Source organism: Prunus mume, linkage group LG1 (assembly GCF_029339155.1).
Source record: "Prunus mume cultivar Tortuosa linkage group LG1, ASM2933915v1, whole genome shotgun sequence".
Lineage (NCBI taxonomy): Eukaryota > Viridiplantae > Streptophyta > Magnoliopsida > Rosales > Rosaceae > Prunus > Prunus mume.
In genome coordinates, this window is record NC_142698.1 from 16,497,038 (window position 1) to 16,524,900 (window position 27,863).

Here is a 27,863-nt window from a genome sequence, read left to right on the forward strand (position 1 = left end):
AATTAATTAATTACGCATATCTGAAATAACATGCCTACATTTTCATATAAGTATATATATATATATATCTATCTCTTCCTCCGTCTCTCTCTCTCCTCTCCATTGCTGGCTCTGACACTTTTTCAAGGGACATTCTTTTTCTCCTTCCTCTCCCAATTTCAACCCCACACCCAAACACCCACCAGCGCTCTCCAGAGAACCAAATTTCTGAAGATTAGGGTTCTGGGGGGCTTGTTGTGATCTAAAAGGGTTCCATTTAATCTAATAGAAACCATCACAAACGCATATACTGGTATAATTTCAAATATATATATATATATATATACATATATGCGATATGCGTTTGTATGAAATCAGAATCTGAGAGTTGAGAATGGAAGTGGGAAGAAGGATATCGGCGAGTCCTCGGCCATGCTCGGGTCGCAGAATATTGGCGAAGAAGAAGAGGGCTCGCTCGGATGGGATTGTAAACAGCGTGAAGAAGCTTCAGAGGCGTGAGATTTCTTCAAAGCGTGATCGAGTTTTTGGCCTCAGCAATGCCCAGGAGAGATTTCGCAACATGCATCTCAAGGTCTGGTTTTCATTTTCGTTGTATTTCTACTGATGTTCAATTGCTCGACCTCAGTTTTTCATAGCTCGCATGTATCCAATGCAATTTCAATTTTTCAATCTCAAATCACTTTCTAGGTTTTGGAAGCGTGCGGTTCTCATTGCATATCATAAATTTACTAAATTCATGATGATTAGTTCTGTTTTTTTTCCTTTCTGTTTTTTGGCAGTGCATGTAACATTTGAACTATTTGGCTGGGCTACAACTTAGAAGAATTCTTATAAGAAAATTAAAATAATTAAAATTTGAATTCTTTACTGACAATTTTTTTTCTCGAATTGAGAATCCTGATTCTTTGCAGATGTTTTCATTTGAGAGATGTGATGATCTGCTGTTTCCAACCTGAGTCATAGTTATCACCTTGGTTTATATACTTCTTCATTGCCTTGGGTTTGTGTGTTTAGATTCTGGTGAAGCTGGCCTTGGGTTAAACTTTGTGATCATATTAATTTCTTACTAAATCTTCCCCTGTGAGAACTTGCCAATGAGAACGAGAATTCATTAATTGTCTACTCCACGTATTACGGAGCATTAAGAAGCTCAAGTTATGACCCAACAGTTTTTCTTTTATTGTTGAAACTGTAAAGCTGACATTAATGATAAGCATTAGCTGTATCTGTCAAACATAACAAGGGGGATTATCAATGGCTGTATTTCTTTTTTTGATATCTAATTAGTTCATTACTGATTCAGGAGGAATATGATACTCATGATCCCAAGGGGCATTCTTCCCCCGTATTGTCTTTTCTGATGAAGAGGACAAGGGTTATTGAGATAGTTGCTGCACGTGACATCGTATTTGCTCTTGCACACTCAGGTGTTTGCGCAGCTTTTAGCAGAGGTAATAACATTCCTAACTGAAATAAATATCTTACCAAATGCATAACAATATGTTCTGTATATATTTTCCCAAGGTAGCAAATATTGCAATAGGTTAGGTTAGTCAATCATTTTTCAGGAATGATAAATCAAAGGAATTGAAGGAGGAGATACACAATTAAATGACAGAAGATCCGATTTGTAAAAATAAGATTTAAAATGACTAGAAAAGTAGAAACAAGACTGAATACAGTTTTATCATTATGAGAAAATCCAAAATCTGGACCCAACCCGTTAAGACCCAATCGTGGGGAGAACCTACGTAAACCAGTTGATTAAACAAAACAGAAAAAAGCTTTCATCGTGCCTGCATTGTTACCTATTCTCTGTTGGCTATTCATATTGCAGAGAAAAACGAGAGGATATGTTTCTTGAATGTAAGCCCTGATGAAGTCATTCGGAGCTTGTTCTATAATAAGAACAACGATTCGCTCATCACAGTTTCGGTCTATGCGTCAGACAACTTCAGCTCTTTGAAATGCAGATCCACAAGGATTGAGTGGGTAGATCTTATTTAACATTTATGTTTAGCTTTTTCAATGCCTTCATAGGTTATCTATTTCTTATGTTCAGGTATTGTCTATTCATTGGCTAGGTATATAAGGAGGGGCCAGCCAGATGCTGGATTTTCTCTTTTCGAGTCTGAGTCTTTAAAGTGGCCTGGGTTTGTGGAGTTTGATGATGTTAATGGCAAGGTGCTAACATACTCTGCACAAGACAGGTATATTTCGTTTTGTAGCATTTCTAATATACGATTATCAAATCCATTAAGATACTAACAGATTTTCCTTTTTGGGGGGTATTGAACCAGTATATACAAGGTGTTTGACCTTAAGAACTATACCATGCTTTACTCTATATCAGACAAACATGTACAAGAAATCAAGATCAGGTATCTCTCCCTCTTCTTCCCCCCAGTCTATGTTGAAACAGTTTGCTTGCTATCCATAGTTTGCTGACTGTCTCACACAAACTAATATTTATGCTTAAGTCCTCAATGATTCTTCTGTATTCACCTTACCCCATCATTTCTATTGTTTGTAACAGCCCAGGCATCATGCTGTTGATTTTCAATAGAGCTAGTAGCCATGTTCCGCTGAAGATTCTATCAATAGAAGATGGCACAGTTCTCAAAGCCTTCAACCATCTACTTCATCGAAATAAGAAGGTTGACTTCATAGAGCAATTCAATGAAAAGCTTCTCGTTAAGCAAGAAAATGAGAATCTTCAGATTCTTGATGTAAGTAAACTATAGCTATTATGGCATAACAGGAGTTCTTTTGCAGCCTTGGTTGTTCATGCCTGAGAAACTTTTAATTCTCTATAGGTTCGAAATGCAGAGCTGATGGAAGTTAGCAAAACTGAGTTCATGACTCCATCAGCATTTATCTTTCTTTATGAGAACCAGCTATTCCTGACATTCAGAAATCGAAACGTTGCTGTCTGGAACTTTCGTGGAGAACTTGTGACTTCATTTGAGGATCACTTGTTATGGCATCCTGACTGCAATACCAATAACATTTATATAACAAGTGATCAGGATCTTATCATATCTTACTGCAAGGCTGATTCGGATGACCATTGGATGGAAGCAAATGGTATTTCATTTGCATGTTCCAATCTCTCTATACGGCAAGAAATTAGTAACTCTTGAAAATAGTGGTGGATATTATTTTGCATATAATTTTTTTTTTTCTTTTGCAGCTGGATCTATTCATGTCAGCAATATCTTAACAGGGAAATGCCTGGCCAAAATAAATGCAGGCAATGGCGGTCCCAAGGTTGACGACTGTGACAGCAGTGCTGGCTCCTCAAGCAAGCGAAGCAACTCATCTCTGGGGAGAAGCACTGTTGCTGAGGCTTTGGAAGACATAACTGCTCTTTTCTACGATGAAGAACGCAATGAGATATATACTGGAAATAGGCATGGTCTTGTTCATGTGTGGTCAAACTGAAGTTGAGATCATTACTTTGTTTTGGAAGCTGCCCTTAGAGAAATAGTTTATTTTGGCAAGCCTTCGTGCATATGGTATATTACAAGTGCGTTGTATCATTAGATGACCTGGAAGTGCTCTTGCATTGTATCATAATATGATTTTTGAAATTGTTAATGTAGCGTTGTGTAGAGCTTAATTTTTTGGGGGAATATAGGCAGGCTTTCTAAATTTTGCTTCCCATGATCCATGTTAAGATTTTTTAGAATCTCAATTACGAAAATGTACTTTTATGGATTGTTGACTGACGCCCTAAATGTCAATAATACCCTTTTTATGCTAAATAGGTGTCATGTCAAACTCTCATTCAAAATTTAAACCCTCCTATAATGGTGTGTTTATGAGTCAAAAGTCCCACTCGATTGCTCCACCTCTCCACTATACCTTTCTCTTCTCAACGAAGGGAAGGAGGCTTGCATAAAAAGTAGAGTCTGGAGTGAAACAGAAGGCGAATGGCCATCGCTTTCAAAAAGCAAAAAACAAGTATCCATGTAACAATCATTTTTACTTCAACTTGCAAAGTAAGCATACGCGTAGTTATTACTGAAATTTTGTTTGTTTGATTGAGGAGGACAAATGAAAATGCCGAAAACTTGGAGAATGAGGCATTTCAGCAACAACGCCAAAGTTGACGGACCTACATGACGGCGATAACCTTGTCGGCATTCTTTCTGAACCGCCCGTAAAGTTGATTTTACAAATGAGCTTAAAGAAAACACAAACACATCTAGGGAAAAAAAAAAAAAAAGACGGGTTACAAAAAAGATTAAGCAAAACACCGGAAAGTTAAAAAGGAACTACTTGTTATGAGAATACAAGACATTTTATGTTCATGAATATGAGGGTTTATATACACAGACAGCTTTTTAATGCTTCGCTTACAGGAATTATATGCAGCTGGAGAAAACAATGGCATATGATGCTGACTTTATACAAAACAAATGTGTAGCTGACATGCAAATTTGCATTTCTTCCACCATGGTTCATGCGTGTTTTCTCCATTCTTTTAAATGTCAACTCTCTACTCCCGTTACTTTATAAAATTATTCTAGCTGGGGAGCTTTCCCTCTCCAGGGTTTGACTATCTGAAACGAGCAGAGCAAACTTGCATCCACATTCATCAAGGCACCTGCATTGTTGAACTCTCCACAATAGTTTGGTGCAGAGAATATGGTAACCAACTGCCTGTCTGCGAAGAATTCGTAACCATCTTCAACAACCTGTCAACCAAGGAGAGAAAACTAATTAGCAAATACGTATTTTCACATATACTAAACGTGGATGGTAAATGTGGTACATGTAACATAGCTCATCAGAAAAGAACGGTTACAAACTTGAGACTTTCTTTCCTGTCACCGCTTGTATACGATTATGTGTATCTCTCTAATTACGTGATTAAAACAAGATGATAAGAAAAAGATAGAGACCTGGTGAGCCCGACATATGAGATCCAGATCATGTTTCATCAAGAACTCTGCCACCTTATCTGCCCCAAAGGTATAAGAAACACCCCTATCATTCTCACCCCACCCTTTGATGTCCCTATCTGGATCCGACCAAAGTAGGTCACACAAGAGCCCTTGGTCGGGTACATCAATCGGCCTTTCAATGGCTCTGAGTTGCTCCAAGTTGTTCAGCTCAGGAGAAAGGCCGCCATGCATGCAGAAGATCTTGTCATCGATGACTGCAGCCACAGGCAAACAGTTAAAGGAGTCGGTGAAAATCTTCCATAGCCGGACGCTGAAGCGGCGTTTACACTCATCATAGAATCCATAGATTCTGTTGATGGAAGCACACTCATGGTTCCCTCGGAGGAGGAAGAAGTTATCAGGGAACTTGACTTTGTATGCAAGGAGAAGGCATATGGTCTCTATGCTCTGTTTTCCTCTGTCTACATAGTCTCCGAGGAACACGTAGTTGGCATCTGGTGGGAATCCGCCATATTCGAACAGTCGCAAGAGGTCTGGATATTGGCCATGTATATCACCTGCAACCCCAAAACAATTTGATCTCATTGCTTCCATAACATAGAACATAGAAGAAATAGCCATTGGAGGATGAATTATACTCTGTTTTCATTGGAGCCACCCAATTCAAGTACATTATTTTTGGTTTTGGACAACGATGTACATAAAAAGGCTTTCTCTTTTGAGATTTTAATTAGAATTTAAGTACTAATTGAAATTTTACATACCGCAAACATTGATGGGAGCTTCCAACTCAAGAAGATTAGGCTGCCTGAGAAAGACTTCTTTTGCAGTTATGCAAAGTTGTCGAATTTCGGACTCGATTAGCTGAATCCTTTTACCTCTGTTGATCCTTGCTTCCAACAGTCTCTCTATCAGCGCATCTAATCCTTCCATTCCCCTACCTTCCCTATCCAACTCCTATCTTTTGTTCTATTTGTTTTTATGATTGATCCTATAACACCTAAACTAGAATTCCATGTATAACTTGTTTATTAATGTTAAAAGAAAAGGAAAAAAAACCCCCCACACAGAACCTGATCACAATGGAGATAGAAAGAATGATCAGAAAAACAAAGTAGAGGAAGAGAGAGAGAGATTGCAAAAGAATCGGTGGAGTGAGTTATATTTGGTGGGATTTTATTATTAATGTTTTTTGTATTTTTAATCAAAGGAGGTCAGAGGATGCCAACTTGTTCTTTTTTGGGTTTGTGAGTTGTGACATGAACCTTATTTTTTTATGGTTGTGATGTTGAGAGGTTCACAACCTTTGCCAACAAATTAGAAGAAGAAACAAGCACCCCACCATTTCCCCGACTTAGATGGGCTGCTCCACGTAAAAGGGGATAGTTATATGCTATAAATGATTTACTCATAATCTGCTAGGTTCGTTATATCTTATCAACTACCTTCTCTGGTTTAGTTTTGGTCTGTAAGTTGTGGCTATAAATTATAATGCCTGGCCAAATCATGCAAAACATCAAATCATATTTCGTAAATGGAGAAGAACCCATGTTTCAGATAGACCAGGTGGTCTGGTCCAGAACGACCCTTAACTATTTTTCCCCTTTTTTCACAGAAGCAATTTTCATGGGTCAAAATCAAATCACATGGCTAACAACAAGCACATAACACACGGCACTTCCTTCTACTGATTCATGATCCAACAAAGAAGCTGAATATTATAAAACATACTTCAAATGATAAGTTGTCTAACAAGGATAATAATCATATTGTGATATACAAAGATGGAAAGCATAATAATAGGAGGCTTTGAAATCACCAAGATGATGACAGCTGACTTGACCAAACAGCAGGTGAAAAAAAGGCAGCCCTAAATTCATCACTTCCTAGAAAATGCCATATTCCTTCAGGGAGAAAGCACTTCATTCATAGCATCTTTGTGCTCACAAGTGAAAAACTTCAGAATTGAGACTTGTCAAGGCTGTCAAAATAGGGATGATCAAGAGCGGCTTTGGCTGAGATTCTCTCGGCTGGATCATATTTAAGCATTTTCTGCAGAGGCCAAAATCAAGGCACTCTTAGAATAACCAGAATAATAAAGAGGCAATTAGAAGTACTAACAAAACAGCCAGCACCAGTCTAATATCAACTGATAAACTTGTACTTATCCAATGACAACACATTTGCTAAAACAGGTTCTGCTCATTCATCACATGACTACATTGTAATGGTTCTGCTTTCAAACTTGGCAGGCACTCAACAGTCAGGCCAATTATGTTACTATTTAATTCATCAGGCATCAATTCAGCCATAAAAAGCGAGTCCACTTAACAAACATGTAACAGACCAAATAACCATGACACAACAAATCCTAAAATCCAAACCGATATTGCAAACTGAAAATAACCATGGAGACTGTCTTCTTGAAGAAAAGGTATTACAAGATACTTATATGATGAATAGATGGACCAAGAAAAAACACAATGAAGAGATATGTATTGGCAAGCAGAATGAGGTAGATCACCATATATCAGCCCACATGGAATTTGGCAAACAAATGAACACATTTGTCAAATCATGTACATATTTGCACATGGCAAAAAATGCCAAATTCCTTAATGGCAAATATGAATCACAAACCAAACAGTTATAGGGTTGAAGAACACTGTTCAGAAGACAAGTTAATTGCAACTTTAAGCACTCGAAGAAAACTTACTTCTAGGAGGTCAACTCCATCAGGCCCCAAAGCAGGAACAGCACGAGCCAAGTTTTGAGGCTGCCACTGTGGATACACATGCCAATCTCGCAGAGCACTAACTCCTGGCCACTGCTTGTCTGATGGTGTTCCTAGCAGCCTACACATATATAGTAATACTAGCAAGTAAAATTTTTGCTTTTCCGTTTCCGCAGTCCCAGAAAATAAATTCAAATCAAAATGCGAAATTGAGCGGGGAAATAAAACAAGCACCTGAAAATGTGAAGCAGCTGCTGGAACTCAGAGTCTCCTGGGAACAGAGCCTGCCTCCTCACCATCTCGGCTGCAATTCAAGAATCAAATAGAGTGAGTAACCTAGTTAATTAGTTATTAATTGAAGCATTAAATCCAAACGAAATTGAGAAATCGTGACAGTGAGTAAGAATTGAGTACCGAAGATACATCCGACGGACCACATGTCTACGCCGGTGGAGTAGTGAGTCGAACCAAGCAGAACTTCCGGTGCTCTGTACCAGAGAGTAACAATCTCGTGCGTGTAACTCTTGAGAGGTACAGTGAAAGCGCGGCCGAGTCCAAGATCGGCTATCTTCAAAATCCCTCTTTCCTTGTCCAGAAGCAGATTCTGGGGCTTCAGATCGCGGTGGAGGACGCCATGGGAGTGACAATGGGCCACCCCCTTGCACAGTTGGTAGAGGAAGCTCTGGACCATCGACGGCGCCAAGGGCCTCGGACTAGGACCTTTCCGGTGAGAATCGATGAACTTCTTGAGATCGGTGTCCAGGTACTCGAAGACGAGGTAAAGGACCGGCTTGCCTTCCTTGCTGTCGACGTGCTCAACGCAGAGAAGCCGTACTATGTACAGCGACTGAGATAGCATTTGCAGAAGAGAGACCTCGCGGAGCGCGGTGGGAGGGACGCCTTCTTCGTCCATCTCCAGACGCGTCTTCTTCAGCGCGACCAATTGGCCTGTGGCCTTGTCCTTGGCCTTGTAGACCTTGCCGTACGTGCCTTCTCCTACCTTCTCCAGCTTCTCGTATTTCTCCATTTCTGCGACCTCAAATCAAAACCCTAGAATTTTTGAATTTCTGGTCTCCCTCTTCTTCTGGATCGAACCGTCCACTCTCTCTCTTGTGGTTGGATTTTAAATTTAAAGGCGGAGGAGGCGGAAGGAGCGCATAGGTGCTGCCCAACGGAACGGGAAGGAGAGGGCAGCACGTGTCCCGCGCTTGCCTTCACGTTCCAAATTTGAATTCACTTGCCCTCCTTCCCCCCTCGCTTTCCAATATATTTGTTTCCATTTTATGCGATCAGAAAATCACAACGAAGAGATACTTATACATTTCTTAATCGAAAATATTTCTGTGTGCCTGTCTATTTTGTGTATAAAAAGAAAAAATCTTACATTTTTAACTCGGAATTGATATTTCAGTGTTTTATTTATTATTTACTTATTTGATATTACTTAATTTGATCACTAAATGATATGATAAGCGACATAATAACTGTATATCAATGCTTAAGTAAAACCCATCATATCAACTGGAATTCAAATTAAATTAGCAAAAACTCGTCAAATGATGCAACGGTATTTAATCTCCACTTTTGTTAGAGTAGTCGAGTTTACGGTATTTAATCTCCACTTTTGTTAGAGGAGCCGAGTTTACGAGTTCATGACTCGGAGTTCATGAGTACATGGCTTATGAATGACAATGTGGTACAGAATCAGTCAGCTTTAAGACCCTGTGATATTACGCTAATAATTTAGTCCTCATATCAACATCATTACTATTAAGATTTTCTCGAACTTCAACTGTTAAAAAAGAAATAGACAATTTAGAGGGATGACAAATTATTCATCTGAGAATTAAAACTTCAATCCAAGAAACGTTATCATAAACACCGCCACGATAATTGATAAAAGCATGAAATAGCAAAATCCATTTTCATCTTTCTTGTCCTGTCCTCCTCCAGAGACAGTGATCCAATTACCATAGCACACAGCTGCTGCTGTGAGCATGCATGGTTTTATAACTTATTTAACAAAATAACAAGCTGTAATAGCAACTGAAATCGACAGCCTCTTTGCATGACATTGTAACCTAAGTCAAAATTTATGAAATACTAGATTCAACCCTCTCCTCTATCGTGCTGCCTAGTTATCAACAACTTCAATGAGTGTCGTCTCATAGTCGGCAGGAGCTTCAAATCCATGCAGATTCATCACGGTTGCAGCGACATTGGCCAGCCCACCATTGGGAACATCCTTGCGGAACTGGACGCCAGGTGCCAGTCCAGGACCACCAATTGCAATTGGAACCTTAATAAAGAAAAACCAAGACAATCAATCAATGAGAACCCGTGGAAGTAACAGTGTTCAATTTTGATGATTCTGAATGATCAAATGCACCAAAGGACTACTGTTTAATGGCATTAAAGGGATGACTACGAAAGGCCATGATACATGCCAAACTACCATTTCATATGCATTTCTTATAAATATGCAAAAGGTATTCAGAGAACTTACTGGCTGAAGAGTGTGGGAGGTAAGAATTTGAATATTGCCATTCTTGTCAAGAAGAGGTTGCCCTTTCTTGTTTCTCTTCACCATATCCTCAGCGTTACCGTGATCTGCAGTGACAACATAAATTCCACCCACTTGCTCTATTGCATCAATAATTATCTGCAATCAGACAATAGCACCTACAGTAAGGAGACCTAAACCCTTTACAGACAGTCAAGGTGGTTGGGGAACAAGATCAAGAAAGAATTTGGGGATACAGCAATAACTAGCTTTTACAAGTAAAGATCTTGTAGTGAAATCAAACATTTCTATTCGTTTTTAATTTGATATAAATGCAACACATCGGATATAGTATCCTTATTTCATAATTCCTTTTCGTTCAAATTTGATTTCAAACTCTTATAAAAAGCTATAGCCACCATACCTTGACAGCTTCATCAGCAGCCTTGCAAGCAACTACTGTGGCATCAATGTCACCGGTATGCCCCACCATGTCACTATTTGGTAGGTTTACACGTACCTAAAGAAAAACAAAACACATTGTTTAAATCTGAAACATGTTTCTTTTTTTTCTTTTTATAAAGATAACAAAAATCTAATATAGATTCTTAGATATCACATGATCAGTCTATTTATTACCTGCTCAAATTTCTTACTAAGAATAGCATCCCTCGCCTTTTCGGCAATCTCCACTGCCTTCATTTTTGGCTGGACGTTGAATGTGATTCCACTATCACTTGGAATTTCCACATACTCCTCCATTTGAGGGTTAAAATACCCAGAACGATTCCCATTCCAGAAGAAAGTGACATGGCCAAATTTAACAGTCTCGCTGCACATTCAAAGATTTGGAAGGAAAGAAAAGGGTCATAAGAGTAGGAAGCCTAAAGTTCAGACATGAAAAGAAAATTCTGCTATGAGCATATTGGTCAAAATCAATTATTCTCCCAACCCCAGATTTGGCATAGTGTCAAAAACAGTTTTGGAAAAGACAAATCGACAAACACAAAGAAACCTAGCACTTGACAGCAACACAGATAATTAACTGGGTAACAAATGCTACAGATAATTAACTTCATAACAAAAACTCACCTGCAGGCAAAAGTACGGACACCATTGTACGTTAGATATTCACCAGATGTTCTGTCTATCTCTGGAGGTTCTACAAGGTATTTGCTTGGAAGCTTCAGCTCACCATCATACTGCAGCATCCCAGCATAACGGATTTTAGGGAATCGAACTCTATCAAATTTGTCAAAATCAGCATACTCGAGCGCCTTGGCAATCATAACCATACGGTCTGCGCGGAAGTTGAATGTAACAACAGCATCACCATCCACTATTGGGCCCACAGGCTTTCCGTTCTCATCAACAATAACGAAAGGAGGTAGATACTGGTCACTGGTGTTTGGTTCCTGTCTCAACGTCTTGATAGCTTCAACAGCATTCCTAAATTTGTGGGGAGCTTCACCTAGAACCTGGGCATCCCATCCTCGTTTTACAACTCCCCAGTCATTCTACAAAATACCAATCATCCATATAAATTAACAATTTGATAATGAATGGAAGAATTCAGGGGTCAAGTAAACAGAGATGATCCACAGTTAACTGAGGACAACCTTAAACTAAATATAGGGAAATACAAAGTATGTATGAACACTTTACTGAAGAAACCCTGATAATTCTGGAAACACATATAAAACAAGCAAATGAAAACATTGACAAACCCCCTTTTTACAGACATAAAAGAGGGCAGAATTCCATAAGCATTGGGATGCAGATCATGAAATTCACAACATTTCAATTATTCACATCCCGAGTTCCAACTTATGAATAAGGTCTTATCTATGCCTATAAAGCAACCATTTTCGTTAAAAGAAATGTCTTCTAAACATACAGTAATCCGTTAAAATACACACAATGGGCAAAACTTCAAAAAGAAATTGTAACCATCATGCATTTGGAAAGACCTTTAAGAGTTCACTCTACTCAATATACCTCATAACGATCCATGGTGACGTACATGCGACCACCACCAGACGCAATTTGTGCATCCACACCTTTCTCACGCAATTCTGCAAGGTAATTTTCAAGTGTTTCCGCAAATCCCACACTTGAGCCATCCAAAACATCACGGCCGTCAGTGAGAATATGAACACGGATCCTTTTAGCACCGCGCTCACTAGCTCCTTTAACCAACAACTACACCAAGAGAGAAAGACACAAACAGAATATAAGATAAAAGAATAGGAAAGCTGAGTTGAAAACCCAAACCCAGACAAAGGCAAAAAGAGCCCAGAGCCTAGAAAACTCACTAGCAGTTGATCTAGCCGAGAATGGACTCCACCATCACTCAATAAACCAATGAGATGCAATGTGTTAGTAGGAAAAGATTCCTTAATGTACTTGAAACCTTCTCCTTCATAAAGTTTCCCAGTCTCAAGGGCACTGTCGACAAGCTTTGCACTATATTCATTCAAAAACGAATATAATTATTTTGTGACCACATAAACTCTAATCATTCGTATATCATAGTATAACATAACTACAAAGACAAGAAACCCAACAAAACACATATCAAGAATAACACAAAGAACGTAAAAGAAATTGAAGGGCAAGTCTGAAACTCACCCCTGGGCAAAAATACGCCCGGCACCGAGAGCGTTGTGGCCGACTTCACTGTTGCCCATATCATCCTCTGTAGGAAGGCCCACAGCAGTTCCATGAGCTCTCACTAGCCTCCATCTTTCAGGAGCACCCTGTCACAACATCAAACATACATACAAACACTCAATATGAATCAAATCCTTCCATTCAACAACAAATATCTAAGATTTAACAAAACCATATAGCAATCCAAATTCCAAAACTCAGATCTGAAGAAACAGGAAATACCTTCTTAAATGAATCCATGACGGGGGTCTCAGCGACATGGATGCAGTTGTACTGATCGGGATTGGCTTCGCCCCAGCCATCCAAAACTATGAGCCCAACGGTCTTCCCCTTTGGAAGCTTTGGGTGATCCGCCAATTTCCAATTAAAACCTGAGCTCCCCATTTTTCTCTTTTCTTATTTCTTTCACACACAAAAAACACACAAAACCCAAATCAAAACCCAGTTGCCCACCAATTTTATAAGCCAAACAATTCACACTCAGACAGTCACATACTGATAATACAAACAAATCCATAAACAAACAGAAAAAGACATCAAATAAAAATCCAAAGGGTCGTGAAAAATATCGAAGCCAAAAGCCATACCTCAAGAGTCACAAGACCAAAGTGCGTGTGGAAGAGAATAGTTGAAGAAGGCAGAAACAACTATAATGCTCCGAAAGCCCGCTATATATAACCAAACTGCTTTCTTCCCACGGTTTAGACTTAAACGCAAATCTGAGGACGTAGATTTTATTTTATTTTATTTTCCTTCTTAGGGTACCACTTGGCGTGGGGGCAAAGCCCAGGGGTTTTTCAATCCGGTGCTTTTCGGTCTACGATATTAAAGTAATATCACACTATCCAAAAGTTACACGTGGCGTGTATGGATTGAAATCTGTCTATCTTGGACGAAGCAGAAACCACGTGACGTCAAAACCAGCGGAGTGTTAATGCACGTGATATCTGTAACCAAAAAAGTAACGCAAAGCGGCGACTGATGTCTACCTACCGTTTTGGGGGTTTCTGGTGGCGTCCGGACAAAGTCGGTTCGAATAATTTGGTTGCCCCGAATGGAATATTCCAGAAGATACTCTTCCAAATCAAATTTCTAATTCATTAGTTAAACTTTGTCAAATTATTTGACTCCTTAAATAAATTTAACTACCGACTTAACTACATAATTAAAAATATTTTTTTTAATGCATCATTTAAATTTTGAACATGGTTTCTCTTCTTTTTTTCTTTTTTTTGTATACAATCGATATCCTACGGGGAGAGAAAATCGAACTTCATTGCATAGTGAGTAGTACATCCACTCTAACCAACTATGTATGCTAACATAGTTTCTCCAGGTGCAGGTGTGTGCCTCAATTTGTTATATAAATATTGACCCTTGTGTTGCCTTGCCTTGTTGATGCTCCTTTGCGTCACTTATTTCAAGATATTAAACGACTTGATGGATCACCTAAACTTCAAAATATTATATATATGTGTGTGTTTATAATACTAAAATCGTTTTCGGGAGTTTGAATTACATTTTTTTTAGTAAACGAGTGAGTAAAGCAATGGAACATGCGTGCATATTGTTTAATGAGAAATTGTATTACTTTTGATACGTGATGGCATGATAGGTTTATACTATGTGTAGCTGACTAAAACTCAAAAAGCTAATTTCTTGAATAATAGAAAGTCAGAAACTCCTTCTTTATAAAAAATTTAATAAATAAATAAAGTGTCAGAAAATTAATAATTTTGATTGCATATAAGTTAAAGAAATGACTCATATTGAGCATGCTTTGACCTTAAGGATGTATGCATCTATCCAATGATCTCATTTGAAAGAGCATAAATAATGTCCTTAATAATTTACTCCTAATTATAGAAATAAATTTTTTTTTAAAAAATACCAAATTTACTATGATGTCAAAAGCATACCAAAAAAAAGTATCTCGTTTGACAAACCGAAAAAAGATATCATACGCAAAGAAAAAGAAGAAAAAAACAGGCTGTGATGTGAGTTAGGCCTTGAGATGGGCCTAAGCCTAAGGTGGCCAGTTGGGGCATCTATTTGCACTGGCATGCAAAAACCATTTGTGAAATTCTATAGTGAGGGCGCCATATATGGATCCTTCATATGAACTTTTATATTAGCCACAAGATCATTTTATTAAATTTAATTGAAGTTACTATTCATATGAATTTTATGACTAATATGAAGGTCCACATCTACGATATATGTATGGACTCTCACCATAGCACGACTCAAGAGCGTTCTGCTCTGTTTTTGTTTGGGCTGAAGTCTTTCATTTGAGTTGAACAAATATCATTTTTATTGGGCAACGTATATATAAATTGGGCTTAAAATGGGGGGCCCTAATAAGGCTTCAAGTTTGGGGATCTGACGGATGTGCACCACTGAGCTCCTCTGATCTCATGGTTCTCTTCTTCATGATATTTATCAATCTATCTCTCAATTATAGGAGGTTATGATTTAGGTAAGATTAACAACTTAATAATGAAATTGGCAAACCAACATACCAAACATTTACTATGTAGCTTATGTATTTCGTTCTGTCTCATTATCATATGTTTTTTTTAATTATCAAAACTATCTTTTAACGTTTGCAAGAAAATTTTGAGTTCGAGTTCTGGTATTTGTGTAATATACGTGAGTTTAGTATATTATCGTTCATCTTAATAGAAAATTTCCTCAAACTATCATTTAGCGTTGATATTGATATATCACCGAATTCAAAACATCACATTGGTTATTGGTCAATTAGTCATAACTGAACTTCATAAATGTTTTTTTGCCGTGTGAATATATCCCATGCTATAATTAAATATCTTCGGAAAGATATTTCAATGAGTTAAACTTTCAATACATAAAACAGGCAACAAGATATTCCTGTAAAAACTATTTGATCATATCGATCAGCTCTACATACATCACTACATGTTTCTGCTGAAAATTATTAACAATGGAAAACGTAAACCCACAATACCTCGCTGGAACGGAGGATTAGATGCAGAGAGAACCCAAAAACAAACAAAAAAGAGAGGAGAGAGAACTGTGTGGTTTCTAAATAATATTTACATCCCCACTTCGAAGCTTGGTTTTTTATATAAAAGGAAAAAACCAAGAGCTTCATTGATTTTTTCCGAGTTTTTTTTTTAAAGAGAGAAGGGAAAAAAAAGTTCACGTGGGGAAGACTGAGACACGACGAGATCGATGCTCAGACCCAAAAAAAGAAAAAGAGAATATTGGGATTGAGAATTTATAGGGGAAGAGGAGGGTGATTTGAATCCACCGAGGGGAAAAAGGTGGTTGACGATATCAAATTGGTGACCGACCAATCAAATTGTTCGCCGCGAAAACGACGACGTCCCGTACATCTGATCAAGCAAGATGACGAAGGCCATGGCCACCGACGTGTCGATCTCGGGCTGCACGATGAGGCGGAAGACGTCGACTCCGAGGGCAACTCCGCCCACCGCCGCCTCCTTCCTCTTGATCTCCGCCACCATCCTCCTCCTGTTGTCGTACACCGCGCAGCACCGCTGCCCGTACGACCCTTCCACCTGATAGAGCATCGCGTTTTTGTTGTCGTAATTTTTGGACTCGCCTTTACCATTGTTGGCGGAGGTCACGTGCGCCAAACACTTGTTGTTGTTGAGGATGCTCACGTTCTTCCTCACGCAGAACCGCGGGTTCACCGCCGTTTCTCCGTCGTGCACCATCCAGTTGTCCCCCAAGCTCAGCCGCTGATATAGCAAATAAGTAAATAATCATCAGCGACCAAACAAAGAAAGAACAATTACTTACATAATCTTTATGCATACATATTTTTTTAGTTTCTTTTTTTTTGAAACACATAAGTAAAAACGTTATGTAACTCCGTTATCAAATAGATTGATAGTCTAGTAGCATAACATTTTCTGATGCATATAAGGGTGTGTATACCTTGCGGCGGATGGTGAGGAGAGGCTTGCCGCAGGCGTCCATGAGGACGATCTCACCCTTGTGACCAGCCAAATAGTTGTCAACCCTAAAGACCAAGTTGCCTTTGTTGTCGAACACGGTGAAGCCATTGCAGTTGAGCAGCAAAGACTTCTTCCACACGGTCAGCACCGTCGCATCCTCCTTGTCGGAACCAGAAAGCATGAGCCTCTCAGGCTCGTAGGCAAGGGCAAATTTGGCATTGGCAGCGTTTGGGTACACCTTTGTCATTTCTGGCCTTGCAAAAATCTATGATGCTCCAAGCAGTAGCAGCAGAGCTCAGAAACTAAGAGTCGTAAAAGTTTTGTTTTTGTTTTTTTTTGAGTGTTTTGAATGAATAAGTTGAAGAGACAAGTTGGCAAATATATATACACACAAACTAGATTCGGGGTTTAGGGTGGAAACGTGGTTGTGGTGAGCTTTCGTGGTCCAAAATGAATGGAGTGTAAAATAAGCGTTCAATCCGAACATGGGCGCACCCAATCAAAAGCACCGTCGTTTTGGGATCAAAAGTCGCACCAAGAGTGCGCCACCAAAGCGTGACGTGACCCAAATTAACAAAATGAAATAAACAAATACGAATGGAAATAAACGGATAGGATGAGAGAGGTGGCTGATCTTCCTACCGTACGATGCAACATGATAAGGAATATATTTTTTGTAAATATTATTTTTCTCGTCATTAGATAGGGGAGGGCTATCTTTATTATTTACTTCTAACTCTAAGCCAATAAAAAATTATTTCAATTATTTAATTATCTAATTATTTGGGTCGTATAAAAAAAATAAATTATATTTTGTGGTTGTCGACCATTTTGTGGTGGAAAGGAGAGACGCCTGTCATTTGTTTCCCCAGAGATATTTCCCATGCTTGTTCATTGTCATTTTATTTATTTAAATTATCATGTTTAATTCTCCTAATGATGCAAGTAATTAGTTTAATTAAAGTGATAACGATGCCCATTGGCTAGGGCGGTTTGTGCGACCCCCCTGAGCCATTTATTAAGTGGAAGACATCTGACTTTTTCTATGAATTTAATTTTATTTTATTTATTCCGAACAAGATATATTTGAAAATTCAGAGACTCAATGGACAAATTTATTTATGTCATAGCTAGGTTTGTTTCCATCCATTTGATTTCAGCATCCATATCCAATGATGGTCCTCAAATTATGTGGAAAAGAAAATATCAAACCCTTCTAGATAGCTTATTTATTATGTATTTTCGGTGCTTGCAAGCCAAATAACCTTTCGTCTAGCCAATGAGTTAGGGCCGCAACCTACTATTCCTCCCTATTACAAAATCCATACTCCTTAGCATAACATTATAATTCCCTATACGATAAGAAGCTATGTTGTCAATTCAATCCGAATCGTTAATGATTATTACAATGTTTAAATACATAATTAATATTGATAGTTTATCGACAATTTGATAACATACGACAAGAGGATGTTACCATCCTCCACACTTAATGAACTATTTTTTTGCCACAACATGCAAGTAATTTTGTCTTGTATTTCTAATTTATTAGGCAAGTAGGGAGTTTATACTAAAAATTAAATTTTCTCTTTTGTTTCTGGCCGTATTAAAATATAATGCAATTCAAGTCTACATATATGCAATTCGTGAGTATCTCACCAATTCCTCATAACCAATCGTGGAACATATAATTCATTAAAAGAGAAAAAAAATAAAAAAACTTACAGGCACGGGGGCCGCCCATGCAAAGATTTTTGGACCGACACCAAAGACCTAACTTTTGAATTAAAATGTGTATGTTTGGTGAAAGCTACAACTAGGCCCCAACAAGAACAACTCAGTTTATTATTGGATTCCATTTCCAACCAGAAGACAAAGACTTGTGGCTGTGGGGGGATCAAAATTCCACAGTAGAATCCGCGTTGATAATCATGGCTTTTCTCTGGCGTTGTGGGTAGCTGGGGGTTGTAATCAGTAAAAGGAGGAATTTGCAATTGATTGATTTTTTTAAAGTCCTTTTATATATGTGATTGGGGGAAGAAGAAAACTTAGGATCCCGAGTGCAATATCAAAATTCTTTTTAATCGCTTGAACTACAAATTCTATGCGATTTTTTTAACTACAAAAAATGAATATGAATATTGTGGACTTGGATAGAATGCATGAAGGAGTTGAAATTGTGAAAAAGGGGGTGGAGAGAGAAGACAGCTTCACTGAGAGGGACTTGCACATGAGAGTGGTGATGGGCTCCGAGTGAAAGGACCCCAAATTCCCCACCTCCACCAACTATTTGCTTTACTTTACCTAAACCTGAATCAATTCCAAATTATATTCCAAAATCTCGAATTAATTATAAATTCCATTCCCAAACATGAATCAATCCACCAAACTACGTATGCCCTTGTGTTCCTGATCCAAACAATCTACCTTTTTGCTGCCTTTTTGCTTTCAATGCCTATGCACCAGGACATCATAGGACCATGTGTTGTATTGCGACACAAGTAGAATGACCCTAGTGGTGAAGTAAAACTTCCATGTCATTGTCACTGGGTACGCGCTTTCTCTACCTCGCTTATTACCTAATTTGAGTGGTGGAGTAAAACTTCATTGTCACGAGAATATGTCTAATTTCTCAATTTTACACATTACGTAAGTTATGCGTTGAGTGAGATACAAAGTGTATGAATATATCGTAACGTATAAGTAAGTTAATCAGAAAACAAAAAATTTGAATTGGACTACGTCAATGCTTCGATTCTCTCTCCTTAGCTGTATGCAAAAGACTAATTTATGAGAGTGCCCAACCATCCCTATATCTCACGAGCAGTTACATCCAAAGATTCAATTGTCGTGTATCATAAATGCTCGCTCGCCAGACTTCCTCATAGTTCTAGAGTTTTCCATTTTGGTCAGACACAGAACACAAACAAGAACAATTCCAAGGTTATACTTGTCAAAGCCTAACATTGTTGTTTTGTTTTCTTTTATAAATGTCTTCACAAGAATAGTAATAAGTGGATGATAATGACACAAATACTTTGCTACGTGTAACGTATATATATTTTTATGTGCTGTCGAACAGGAAGGAGAGAGATGATGAACCACCATCGGAAAATATCACACCGACCCTCATGTTTCATATAGTCCAAGGGTTGGCCGACTAAACGAGAAAACCACAACGTGCAGCAAAACTCAAGTCAAACAGGCAATTTAGAGAGTATCAGATTTTCATGCGCTGAGAGGGACTAAAGGTCTCTCAACTTTCGTATTGGAGATGAGCACGTTTTTAGTCACTTGAGTCCATTGATTGTCGAGAATGAGAGAGGACATGATGACCTTTCATCCCAACCAAAATTGCCATCTGCAAACAACTCAAGCGGTGTATTTTAACCGATCACACCCTGTCACGTAAAAAATTTATCACGCATGATATATGACGTAATTGGTCAAAAATAACAAAAGAATACTATCCCTGTTTCGCACAAGTAAAGTGTTTATTGTGTTTTACACCCTGTCAACATCTGCAGCTAGACTTTGAGCACAAAGCAGAAAAGTGGTCTTCCACACGCACAAATATACTAGGCGTGTTTTACTTACTCTTCCAGAGGCGGAAATATGAACAGAAAGCATACAAAACTAGCTGCAAAGCACTTCATTTCTTTTGGATAGGTAAAATAGTTCACTATATATCTTCAGAAAGCACTTTGTAAAAACTCTCTTTTCCCTTCCAATCCCAATCCTGGCACTGGGGCAAGAATTATCCACCATGGATAACTAGTTCTAACCAAGCAAAAGTAGAAACAAATTGATCAAATAAAGAGTTTTGAATGGTATGAACCAGAAAAGTAAAAGAAAGAGTTTTGATTTGGAAAATTGATCTAATTTAGTTAACACAAAGACTGGTTAACATTAGTTTAATCAAGGAAGAAGAGTTCATATAAAATAGCACTACCCCTAATGGTCTATGTTTTGTAAAAGTTTCTGATACTCAAAGTAGACATGCACAAGATATAGCTTCTGTAGAAATATTTTCAAGCTAAGAGAGTCGCGAGAAGGCACACCTAAATTTATATAGGCAAAATTCCAAGTGATAGGAATACAATGCAAATGAATCATCGTAGATGAAGGGAAATATTATCTTGAGATGGATGATTTATAATTTCATAGCACAATGATGGGAAAGGAACAGAAATTCAAATCTCAAATATACGGTTGCAATGCATATCTGATTAAGATTTAAAGCCATTAACTATTCATACAACGCAATCCCAGCATGATGAACAAAAGGAAAGGATTTGGAACCAATGTCTAAATTAGAATCGACACGAACTCAGACCTGCACAAGTTCAAAATTGACATGATTTTTTCAGACCTACACAAGTTCAATGTATGCCATGGGTGCATTGTCCCCTCGCCTTGGCAGTGTTCTAATAATTCTTGTGTAACCACCATTTCTTTCCCCATATCTGTCTGGTACCTCTGCAAACAAAGCATGGACAATCTGCTTTTCATAGATGAAGCCCAGAGCCTGTCTCCTCTTATGAAGGGTTCCATTCTTGGCCAGTGTGATCATTTTGTCAACATACTTCCTCATTGCACTTGCCCTTGCTCGAGTGGTCTTGATGCGGCCGTGTTTAAGGAGCTGAGTAGTGAGGCCTCGCAGAAGTGCTTTTCGTTGGTCAGGAGGCCTGTTGAGCTTAGGGACTTTCCTGCCATGTCTCATTGCCAAAATTCGGCCACCATTATCAATAATGGTGAAGTTATGCTCAAAACTTGTATATTCTGCAAGAAGATAGATAAAATAACTTAAGGGTTTTGCAAGGTCAGTGACATAAACATCAAATGATGTAAAACATATCTCAAAGATGCATGACATATAAGTTACTCTTGCATAAATGTGAGAGCAATTAATCTCAGGATGAAAGTAATCGCGGGTCGCGGTGGGTGGGCGAGGGGTCGTCGCGGCGGTCGACTCGTGAGAGAGAGAGAGAGAGAGAGAGAGAGAGAGAGAGAGAGAGAGAGAGAGAGAGAGAGAGCAGGTTTTCTTTAAAGTCAGGAAATAATAAAAAAAGACTCAGACGCCCAGACCCGCCTAGGCCGATTTTTCGAACACTGCATCTGAATTATATAGTTGAAATGAAAATAGAACACTAGAGGTTACTTTGGAAGGTCATGAAAACAGAACACATACACAGATATACGAAGGTACAAACTTCTACTGAAATAACACACAAAGATGCATAATTTCACTCCCACACTGGAACCCAAATGCCTCCACCTCCATTTATACCCCTCTAATTCATAACAGCATAAAATTTAACAACAAACCCAAATGAAGTGATGGAGAAAAGAGTGATACCGGAGAGGCCAAGCGAGAGCAGGGGATTTAGGGGAGAGAGACCAGTGAAGGACCCAAATTGGGGTTTGTGGAGAGACTGGTTGAGACTGACGCTGAGGTGCAGGCTCCGATGCCCGCATGGTGAAGAAGACGAAGATGCAGAAACCGTACACCTATCTGGTGTTAAAGGCAGCGCCGACCTCAGAGACGCCATGCTCCATCTGCTGCTAACACTTTCCACTGTTCCAGTTGCCGTTGCCAACGCCATTGCCATCGCCATTCCCAAACCATACAAAACAGTGTCTTTTGCTCCTCTTCTTTTCCCAAATCTCTTATCTATGAGCCATGGATTCTGGATAAGGCCATAGGAAAAGTGGGTACTGGGTAGTGGGTTAGGGCTTTTCTTGAGGCCCAAGTTCCAATCTTTTCAATTTGGGCCTTTCCAAAAATCTTTGCCCCAATTGGCCAAAAAATAAAGTCTATCTGGTACTAATATTATAAGGAGAAAGATACATAATTGGAAGTAAAAAGTGGTCCCCACAGACTGTAACAACAGCAAAGAGGAGGGAGGAGAAGATCCACAGCCGCAGGTCCATCGCCATCACGGCTCTCATCACAAAGTTTAAGGAGAGAAAGAGGGCAGGCCAGGTTTTAAAGTTTGAACCTTGCAGAAGTGCCACTTGGAGAAGGAAACTAGGATTTTCTTCACCTTTTTATGCTCTACTGTTTGTACTTAAAAGCGTTATTTCTTTTGCTTCCTCGTAGTTAAATACTAATTACTTACTAATTAAGTGCTAAGCACAGTGAGAGAGAGAGAGAGAGAGAGAGAGAGAGAGAGAGAGAGAGAGAGAGAAAGAGAAAGAGGAAGAAGATAAAAAGCTGGGAAAAAGTTGAGAGGCGGAGGAGAAAGCCACTGAAGAATGAAACTCTGCACCACCAGCAGAGTCGGAGCACAACTTCATCATCACCAGCTTTGGCTTCCACTTACTGCTTCTGCTTGTAACGGTCAAATTCAGTCAAGATGGGAAACTGTGGGACGAGGGAGGAATCAGCTGTGGTAACGAATGCTCAAGGTGCGTGCTTGTTCGGGTCTCAGAATCCAGATCTTTCTATATTTGTGTTGTGATTTTCAGCTAAGCTTGCAGCTTTTTGATTGAGCAGTTCAGCAGCTGAGCACTCTGTCTTCGTCAGTGAAGAACGGCGAGAAGAAGCAGAATCACAGCCGTTCGATTTCAGATCTGAGCGATCCTTCAACCCCACGCAACTTCGAGGATGCGCGGAAGAATGCGGTGCTGTACACGCACGTCATCGCCTTCACCCTCTTCGAGCTCGAGACCATCACCAAGAGCTTCCGCTCCGACTACATTTTGGGGGAAGGTGGGTTCGGGACTGTGTACAAAGGCTACATTGACGAGAATGTGAGGGTTGGGCTCAAGTCTCTGCCCGTCGCCGTCAAGGTCCTCAACAAGGAGGGCCTTCAGGGCCACCGCGAATGGCTGACGGAGGTCAACTTTCTCGGTCAGCTCCGCCATCCCAATCTCGTGAAATTGATTGGATATTGTTGCGAGGACGATCACAGATTGCTTGTTTACGAGTTCATGTTTCGAGGGAGCCTTGAGAATCACTTGTTCCGGAGTAATTGAGTTCATAATCTTACAAATTTTGGATTTTTTTGATGATTTTTGTTGTTGTTGTTGCTAATTTAAATTTGGTGGGCATTTTAGAGGCAACTGTTCCATTGTCGTGGGGAACGAGGATGATGATCGCTCTGGGAGCTGCCAAGGGACTTGCTTTTCTTCACAATGCTGAAAGGCCAGTTATTTACCGGGACTTCAAGACTTCTAATATCTTGTTGGACTCTGTAAGTGGCGTTTCTTGAGTTTTTAGATTCTACAAGTTAATTTCTCTGCTAAAATACTTGACTTTGTGATGACGTGCAAGCTGCTATTAGTCTTACTGGTTGCATGGGTTTGCAGGATTATGCTGCCAAGCTCTCTGATTTTGGGCTTGCTAAAGCTGGACCCCAAGGGGATGAAACCCATGTATCAACTCGGGTTATGGGTACCTATGGATATGCAGCCCCTGAATATGTAATGACTGGTATGGCATTCTTACATATTGGATATGCTTGATTTAGAGCTTATGTAGTAGCTTGAACATCACGAGTCTTCTAATTGAATTAGTCAAGTGGGAAACAATCTGACTGTTTCCTATAGAAAAATTGCCAACAAGTATCACCAGTATTAGTACCATTTGAGGAATATTCTGCCATAATTCTCTGCTTGCTATGGAAGTATGTTGTAAGCTTATATTTTCAAATTGTCTTTCGTCCTTTCACTAGTGACAGGTTGAGTAAATTTTTTAGATTAAATGGTTTTAAAAGGGGAAGGCTGCACCTGGTATGGTAATGCCAAAGCAGGCTCTTGGGTGAAGGGGAGATCTGGAGATTGAGTAGCTCTTCTTGTGATGAACATGAGCAATAGTGCTTGATGGTCAAAGAGTTTCAACACTGCTTCAGAGAATGACACCTACGTTTACAGTATTCTGAATGCTTGGATGCAGTGCATTTCTGTTTAAATCTTTTCATAAATGCTTGGCTTCTATAGCAACTGGAAATTGAATTCATATAATCTTGACAGCTCCAACGCAATTTCTGTTAAAATCTTGTCATAAATGCTTGCCTTCTATAAAATCTGGACTTGAATACATGGATTCTTGGCAGCTTCAATACACATTTCTTTTCATAAATGCTACATTAAGGAGTTATCAGCTTATGGATGAGGTGTAGAAGTATTAATTCATTTTCATTTAGCTTGGAATCCTAAACCTTAAGCTACACAGACAAATATGGTACACATGCAACGACTCTAATTAGTAACTTAAATAAGTAAGGAATAGAACAGTCCCCCTTTTATATGTTTTGTTCTTGACTCGTAAGGTTTTGGATTTCAAATGCATTTTATTATTGAAGTGACGAGTGACTTGCAGGTTGGAACTTGAGAGTATTGCGATGCCCAATTACCCTGTTTTCTCTGTTCTGTAACTCACTGATTAAAAGTTTTTCTCCAAGGTCCTCTTTTGCTCTTCAAAATTGTATGTATGAACAAATGAAGAAATGCTGACATTTGCTGTGCATGTGTCTAGTTTTGTTGTTCACATAGTGTAGGAATATTAATTTGCATGTATACATGCTTATGTGCTGCTTTTCTGAATCAAATCCTTATGAAATGGGCAGGCCACCTGACTGCCCGGAGTGATGTATACAGCTTTGGAGTTGTTCTCCTTGAGCTTTTGACAGGAAGGAGATCTGTTGACAAGACGAGACCGAGCAAGGAGCAGAACTTGGTAGATTGGGCACGGCCGAAACTGAACGACAAGAGAAAGTTGCTACAAATAATTGACCCTAGGCTGGATAATCAGTACTCAGTTAGGGCAGCACAGAAAGCCTGCAGCTTGGCATACTATTGTCTCAGCCAAAACCCCAAAGCAAGGCCCTTAATGAGTGATGTAGTTGAAACTCTAGAGCCTCTACAAAGTTGTAACGAACCAAGTGAATCATCAACGGGTGGACCATTTGCAATGAGCAGAATCCCTGATTATCGAATGCGTCACAGGTTTCCTAACAATGTAGGTCCAGGTGCTGTTTGTCGATCCCCCAACCCAAACTATTCGCCAGGAGGTCCTGCAGCATGCAGAGTTAGATGAGAATGTCATCTATATGTATACTTGTTTGTACTTTGTATGCGTTATCCCTCAACCTTTTTTTGCAATGACAGAATTTGCTTGTTAAATTATGGATGCATATGTCATTGTTTTCCATATACATAGGGTTGCCGTATTCCTCTACCTTTTGTCATCGTTTCTGTTTGACACCTGCTTGTATTTACGTTTGGTCATGCTTTTGCGGTTATGGAAGTTACATGTGGAAAGCCCCATGTTAAACTCACGCTGTGTGATTTCTCCCCTTCTAATGAAGGAAATAACAGAGCAGGCATCTGTTGAGAATTGAATGTAAAATCTCAAGCCCACCTTAATTCCTAAAGGGTGGATATTTCTTGGTGCATAAGTTGAATAATCAACAGAATTAGGAACTTAAGTGTAAGTGTTATATGCATGGGTTTGTAACTTAAGTGACCGAGACGTGGGGTTCATTTCCCCTTCCTCCAATATTGATTGTAAAAAATTAAAATCAGTATTAGAACACCAAGGATCTTTTACATTCAACAACCCCCCTTCTTCCTTCCATGCCCCTTCAGCTAGGGTTCATGGGCATCAATATTAGAAACTTAATTAGCTCTTTATTTTATTTTCTTGTCTCCAAGTTTACTTGTTTCAAAAAATTTCTTAAGAAAATCTTGTCCACAACAATTGGGTCGGATCTTGATGATGATTCCGTAATGTCCTGCCATATAGTACCATACAGACTGAGACCCTAAATAGAAAAGAAAAAAACCTTTTTCATTGACCTTCTTTCTCTTTTAAAAAATCTCCTCTCCGCTACTTTCCACCACACAAAAATTTATTCGCTCACCACTCTCTCTCTCTCTCTCTCTCTCTCTCTGGTGTCTCCCTGGCTAGCTACTGTTGTGTCTGCATGTTTGCTTGGTTGACATGGACGACCTCACAAACAGAAAAAATCCCATAAAACTAGTGCCTTTTCTAATCTTCACCGCCCTATTAGCCATCACTCCTGCAATTGGTAAGTAACTTATTTTTCTGTACAACTTTCAGTTTTTTTTTTTTTTTTTTTTGTGTGGTCAAAACTCTTCAACTTTCAATTCAATCATTCACCGTTAAATACATGATGCGCAGCAGCAGGATCTCATGCCGACGAGTATCAGCCAATACCAAACCAAACAGCTGGGACATTGCAGCCCGTCGGCACGACGGAGTATAGGCTATTGATCGACGTGTTAAAAGCTCCTCCTCATGATCATGATGATATACAACGGCGGCAGAAGCGACGGCGGCTCGCGCCGTACCAGCTGTGCTTGCTGTGCAAGTGCTGCTCGGCCACCACGTGCACCTCCATGCCCTGCTGCTTCGGCATCAACTGCCAGCTTCCCAATAAGCCCTTTGGCGTCTGTGCTTTCGTCCCCAGGACCTGCAACTGCACCAATTGCACAACTTCTGTTTAAAAGCTTAATAGCTTTTCTTCTTCCCTTTGAAATTATATTTAGCTCTCTCTATCCCTCTTTCTTTTTTTCTTTGAAATTATTGTTATTGTTAATTTGAAACTGGTGGGTTTTGTGCCGATGGCTAAAATACAAATGATGACAACCTTGCAGTGTCAGAGAGCTCTGCAAATTATTCGATGTTTAGAAATCTTAAATCAATAACGTCGACCTTCTTTCTCTTGTGTTCTTGTATAAAAATATCATCTTTGAAACACCCCACGTGGGCAACTTGGCTGTATAATAATATATGCTTCGATATATTTTTGCGTACTTTATGTATGCATCGATCCACGCCCATCACATATATTCTTGCTTTGCTCATCATATCATGTATTTTATTAGTGTTCTTGAGTTTTTCTCGGGGTTAGGCCAATTGGTTATAATAGTAAGTCAGTGATTTCGTTCCCTTGCATTCACATCCGACTACTTACTTATAAATTAGATTAATTTAGACTAGTTCAGGTTATTGCTGGTATATTATATGTGTTGGCAACTTGTTTGCAGAAACCCCATGAAAATGTATGTACAAGTCAAACCTCTTGAATTGAAGGACTGTC

The 27,863-nt window shown here is 39.2% G+C and overlaps 7 protein-coding genes across 8 annotated transcripts; 2 read left to right on the forward strand and 5 right to left on the reverse strand.

The window, feature by feature from the left end:
• Positions 1 to 54: 54 nt before the first annotated feature.
• On the forward strand, positions 55 to 3,654 carry LOC103342484 (Transducin/WD40 repeat-like superfamily protein). The gene is made up of 8 exons (XM_008246113.3): positions 55 to 571; positions 1,304 to 1,451; positions 1,838 to 1,988; positions 2,085 to 2,210; positions 2,301 to 2,381; positions 2,537 to 2,729; positions 2,817 to 3,087; positions 3,194 to 3,654. The coding sequence occupies exons 1-8, from the start codon at positions 374 to 376 to the stop codon at positions 3,442 to 3,444; spliced, it is 1,419 nt and encodes a 472-aa protein (XP_008244335.1). The 5' UTR covers positions 55 to 373; the 3' UTR covers positions 3,445 to 3,654.
• Positions 3,655 to 4,378: 724 nt separating this feature from the next.
• LOC103342457 (serine/threonine-protein phosphatase PP1-like) lies at positions 4,379 to 5,980 on the reverse strand. The gene is made up of 3 exons (XM_008246085.3): positions 5,678 to 5,980; positions 4,911 to 5,470; positions 4,379 to 4,703 (listed from the first exon to the last, which is right to left on the reverse strand). Exons 1-3 carry the CDS (start codon positions 5,844 to 5,846, stop codon positions 4,527 to 4,529), a joined length of 906 nt encoding a protein of 301 aa, XP_008244307.1. The 5' UTR covers positions 5,847 to 5,980; the 3' UTR covers positions 4,379 to 4,526.
• Positions 5,981 to 6,608: 628 nt separating this feature from the next.
• On the reverse strand, positions 6,609 to 8,863 carry CDKB1;2 (cyclin-dependent kinase B1;2). Its single transcript, XM_008246077.2, has 4 exons — positions 8,062 to 8,863; positions 7,882 to 7,951; positions 7,630 to 7,768; positions 6,609 to 6,965 (listed from the first exon to the last, which is right to left on the reverse strand). The coding sequence occupies exons 1-4, from the start codon at positions 8,672 to 8,674 to the stop codon at positions 6,873 to 6,875; spliced, it is 915 nt and encodes a 304-aa protein (XP_008244299.1). The 5' UTR covers positions 8,675 to 8,863; the 3' UTR covers positions 6,609 to 6,872.
• A 606-nt stretch (positions 8,864 to 9,469) lies between these two features.
• On the reverse strand, positions 9,470 to 13,581 carry LOC103342439 (2,3-bisphosphoglycerate-independent phosphoglycerate mutase). Its single transcript, XM_008246070.2, has 10 exons — positions 13,411 to 13,581; positions 13,046 to 13,225; positions 12,782 to 12,909; positions 12,466 to 12,616; positions 12,149 to 12,352; positions 11,243 to 11,667; positions 10,790 to 10,982; positions 10,575 to 10,670; positions 10,154 to 10,309; positions 9,470 to 9,946 (listed from the first exon to the last, which is right to left on the reverse strand). Exons 2-10 carry the CDS (start codon positions 13,205 to 13,207, stop codon positions 9,782 to 9,784), a joined length of 1,680 nt encoding a protein of 559 aa, XP_008244292.1. The 5' UTR covers positions 13,208 to 13,225; positions 13,411 to 13,581; the 3' UTR covers positions 9,470 to 9,781.
• Positions 13,582 to 15,766: 2,185 nt separating this feature from the next.
• LOC103342430 (LURP-one-like protein (DUF567)) lies at positions 15,767 to 17,157 on the reverse strand. Its single transcript, XM_008246059.3, has 2 exons — positions 16,772 to 17,157; positions 15,767 to 16,572 (listed from the first exon to the last, which is right to left on the reverse strand). Exons 1-2 carry the CDS (start codon positions 17,036 to 17,038, stop codon positions 16,165 to 16,167), a joined length of 675 nt encoding a protein of 224 aa, XP_008244281.2. The 5' UTR covers positions 17,039 to 17,157; the 3' UTR covers positions 15,767 to 16,164.
• A 3,841-nt stretch (positions 17,158 to 20,998) lies between these two features.
• LOC103342420 (Ribosomal protein L17 family protein) lies at positions 20,999 to 22,456 on the reverse strand. The gene is made up of 2 exons (XM_008246046.2): positions 22,151 to 22,456; positions 20,999 to 21,573 (listed from the first exon to the last, which is right to left on the reverse strand). The coding sequence occupies exons 1-2, from the start codon at positions 22,407 to 22,409 to the stop codon at positions 21,164 to 21,166; spliced, it is 669 nt and encodes a 222-aa protein (XP_008244268.2). The 5' UTR covers positions 22,410 to 22,456; the 3' UTR covers positions 20,999 to 21,163.
• A 179-nt stretch (positions 22,457 to 22,635) lies between these two features.
• On the forward strand, positions 22,636 to 25,975 carry LOC103342411 (Protein kinase superfamily protein). 2 transcript variants are annotated; one of them, XM_089043253.1, is made up of 6 exons: positions 22,638 to 23,202; positions 23,291 to 23,764; positions 23,854 to 23,990; positions 24,106 to 24,229; positions 25,118 to 25,222; positions 25,365 to 25,975. In XM_089043253.1, the coding sequence occupies exons 1-6, from the start codon at positions 23,151 to 23,153 to the stop codon at positions 25,832 to 25,834; spliced, it is 1,362 nt and encodes a 453-aa protein (XP_088899379.1). In that variant the 5' UTR covers positions 22,638 to 23,150; the 3' UTR covers positions 25,835 to 25,975. The 2 variants fall into 2 exon arrangements, with proteins under 2 accessions (XP_008244257.1, XP_088899379.1); XM_008246035.3 differs by lacking the exon at positions 25,118 to 25,222 and having other exon boundaries at positions 22,636 to 23,202.
• Positions 25,976 to 27,863: the final 1,888 nt, after the last annotated feature.

Coding starts and splice junctions, on each gene's coding strand:
- LOC103342484 (XM_008246113.3), top strand. CDS start 374: ATGGAAGTGGGAAGAAGGATATCGGCGAGTCCTCGGCCATGCTCGGGT. Junction 572..1,303: donor TTCGCAACATGCATCTCAAG/GTCTGGTTTTCA, acceptor TTACTGATTCAG/GAGGAATATGATACTCATGA. Junction 2,382..2,536: donor GTACAAGAAATCAAGATCAG/GTATCTCTCCCT, acceptor TGTTTGTAACAG/CCCAGGCATCATGCTGTTGA.
- LOC103342457 (XM_008246085.3), bottom strand. CDS start 5,846: ATGGAAGGATTAGATGCGCTGATAGAGAGACTGTTGGAAGCAAGGATC. Junction 5,471..5,677: donor AGCTCCCATCAATGTTTGCG/GTATGTAAAATT, acceptor TTGGGGTTGCAG/GTGATATACATGGCCAATAT. Junction 4,704..4,910: donor TCATATGTCGGGCTCACCAG/GTCTCTATCTTT, acceptor CTTGGTTGACAG/GTTGTTGAAGATGGTTACGA.
- LOC103342439 (XM_008246070.2), bottom strand. CDS start 13,207: ATGGGGAGCTCAGGTTTTAATTGGAAATTGGCGGATCACCCAAAGCTT. Junction 11,668..12,148: donor TCACCATGGATCGTTATGAG/GTATATTGAGTA, acceptor GGTATTTTGTAG/AATGACTGGGGAGTTGTAAA. Junction 10,310..10,574: donor CTGCTGATGAAGCTGTCAAG/GTATGGTGGCTA, acceptor GTCTGATTGCAG/ATAATTATTGATGCAATAGA.
- LOC103342430 (XM_008246059.3), bottom strand. CDS start 17,038: ATGACAAAGGTGTACCCAAACGCTGCCAATGCCAAATTTGCCCTTGCC. Junction 16,573..16,771: donor TCCTCACCATCCGCCGCAAG/GTATACACACCC, acceptor TTGCTATATCAG/CGGCTGAGCTTGGGGGACAA.
- LOC103342420 (XM_008246046.2), bottom strand. CDS start 22,409: ATGGCGATGGCAATGGCGTTGGCAACGGCAACTGGAACAGTGGAAAGT. Junction 21,574..22,150: donor GCTCTCGCTTGGCCTCTCCG/GTATCACTCTTT, acceptor ATCTTCTTGCAG/AATATACAAGTTTTGAGCAT.
- LOC103342411 (XM_089043253.1), top strand. CDS start 23,151: ATGGGAAACTGTGGGACGAGGGAGGAATCAGCTGTGGTAACGAATGCT. Junction 23,203..23,290: donor TGTGGTAACGAATGCTCAAG/GTGCGTGCTTGT, acceptor TTGATTGAGCAG/TTCAGCAGCTGAGCACTCTG. Junction 24,230..25,117: donor CCCTGAATATGTAATGACTG/GTATGGCATTCT, acceptor AGTGACTTGCAG/GTTGGAACTTGAGAGTATTG.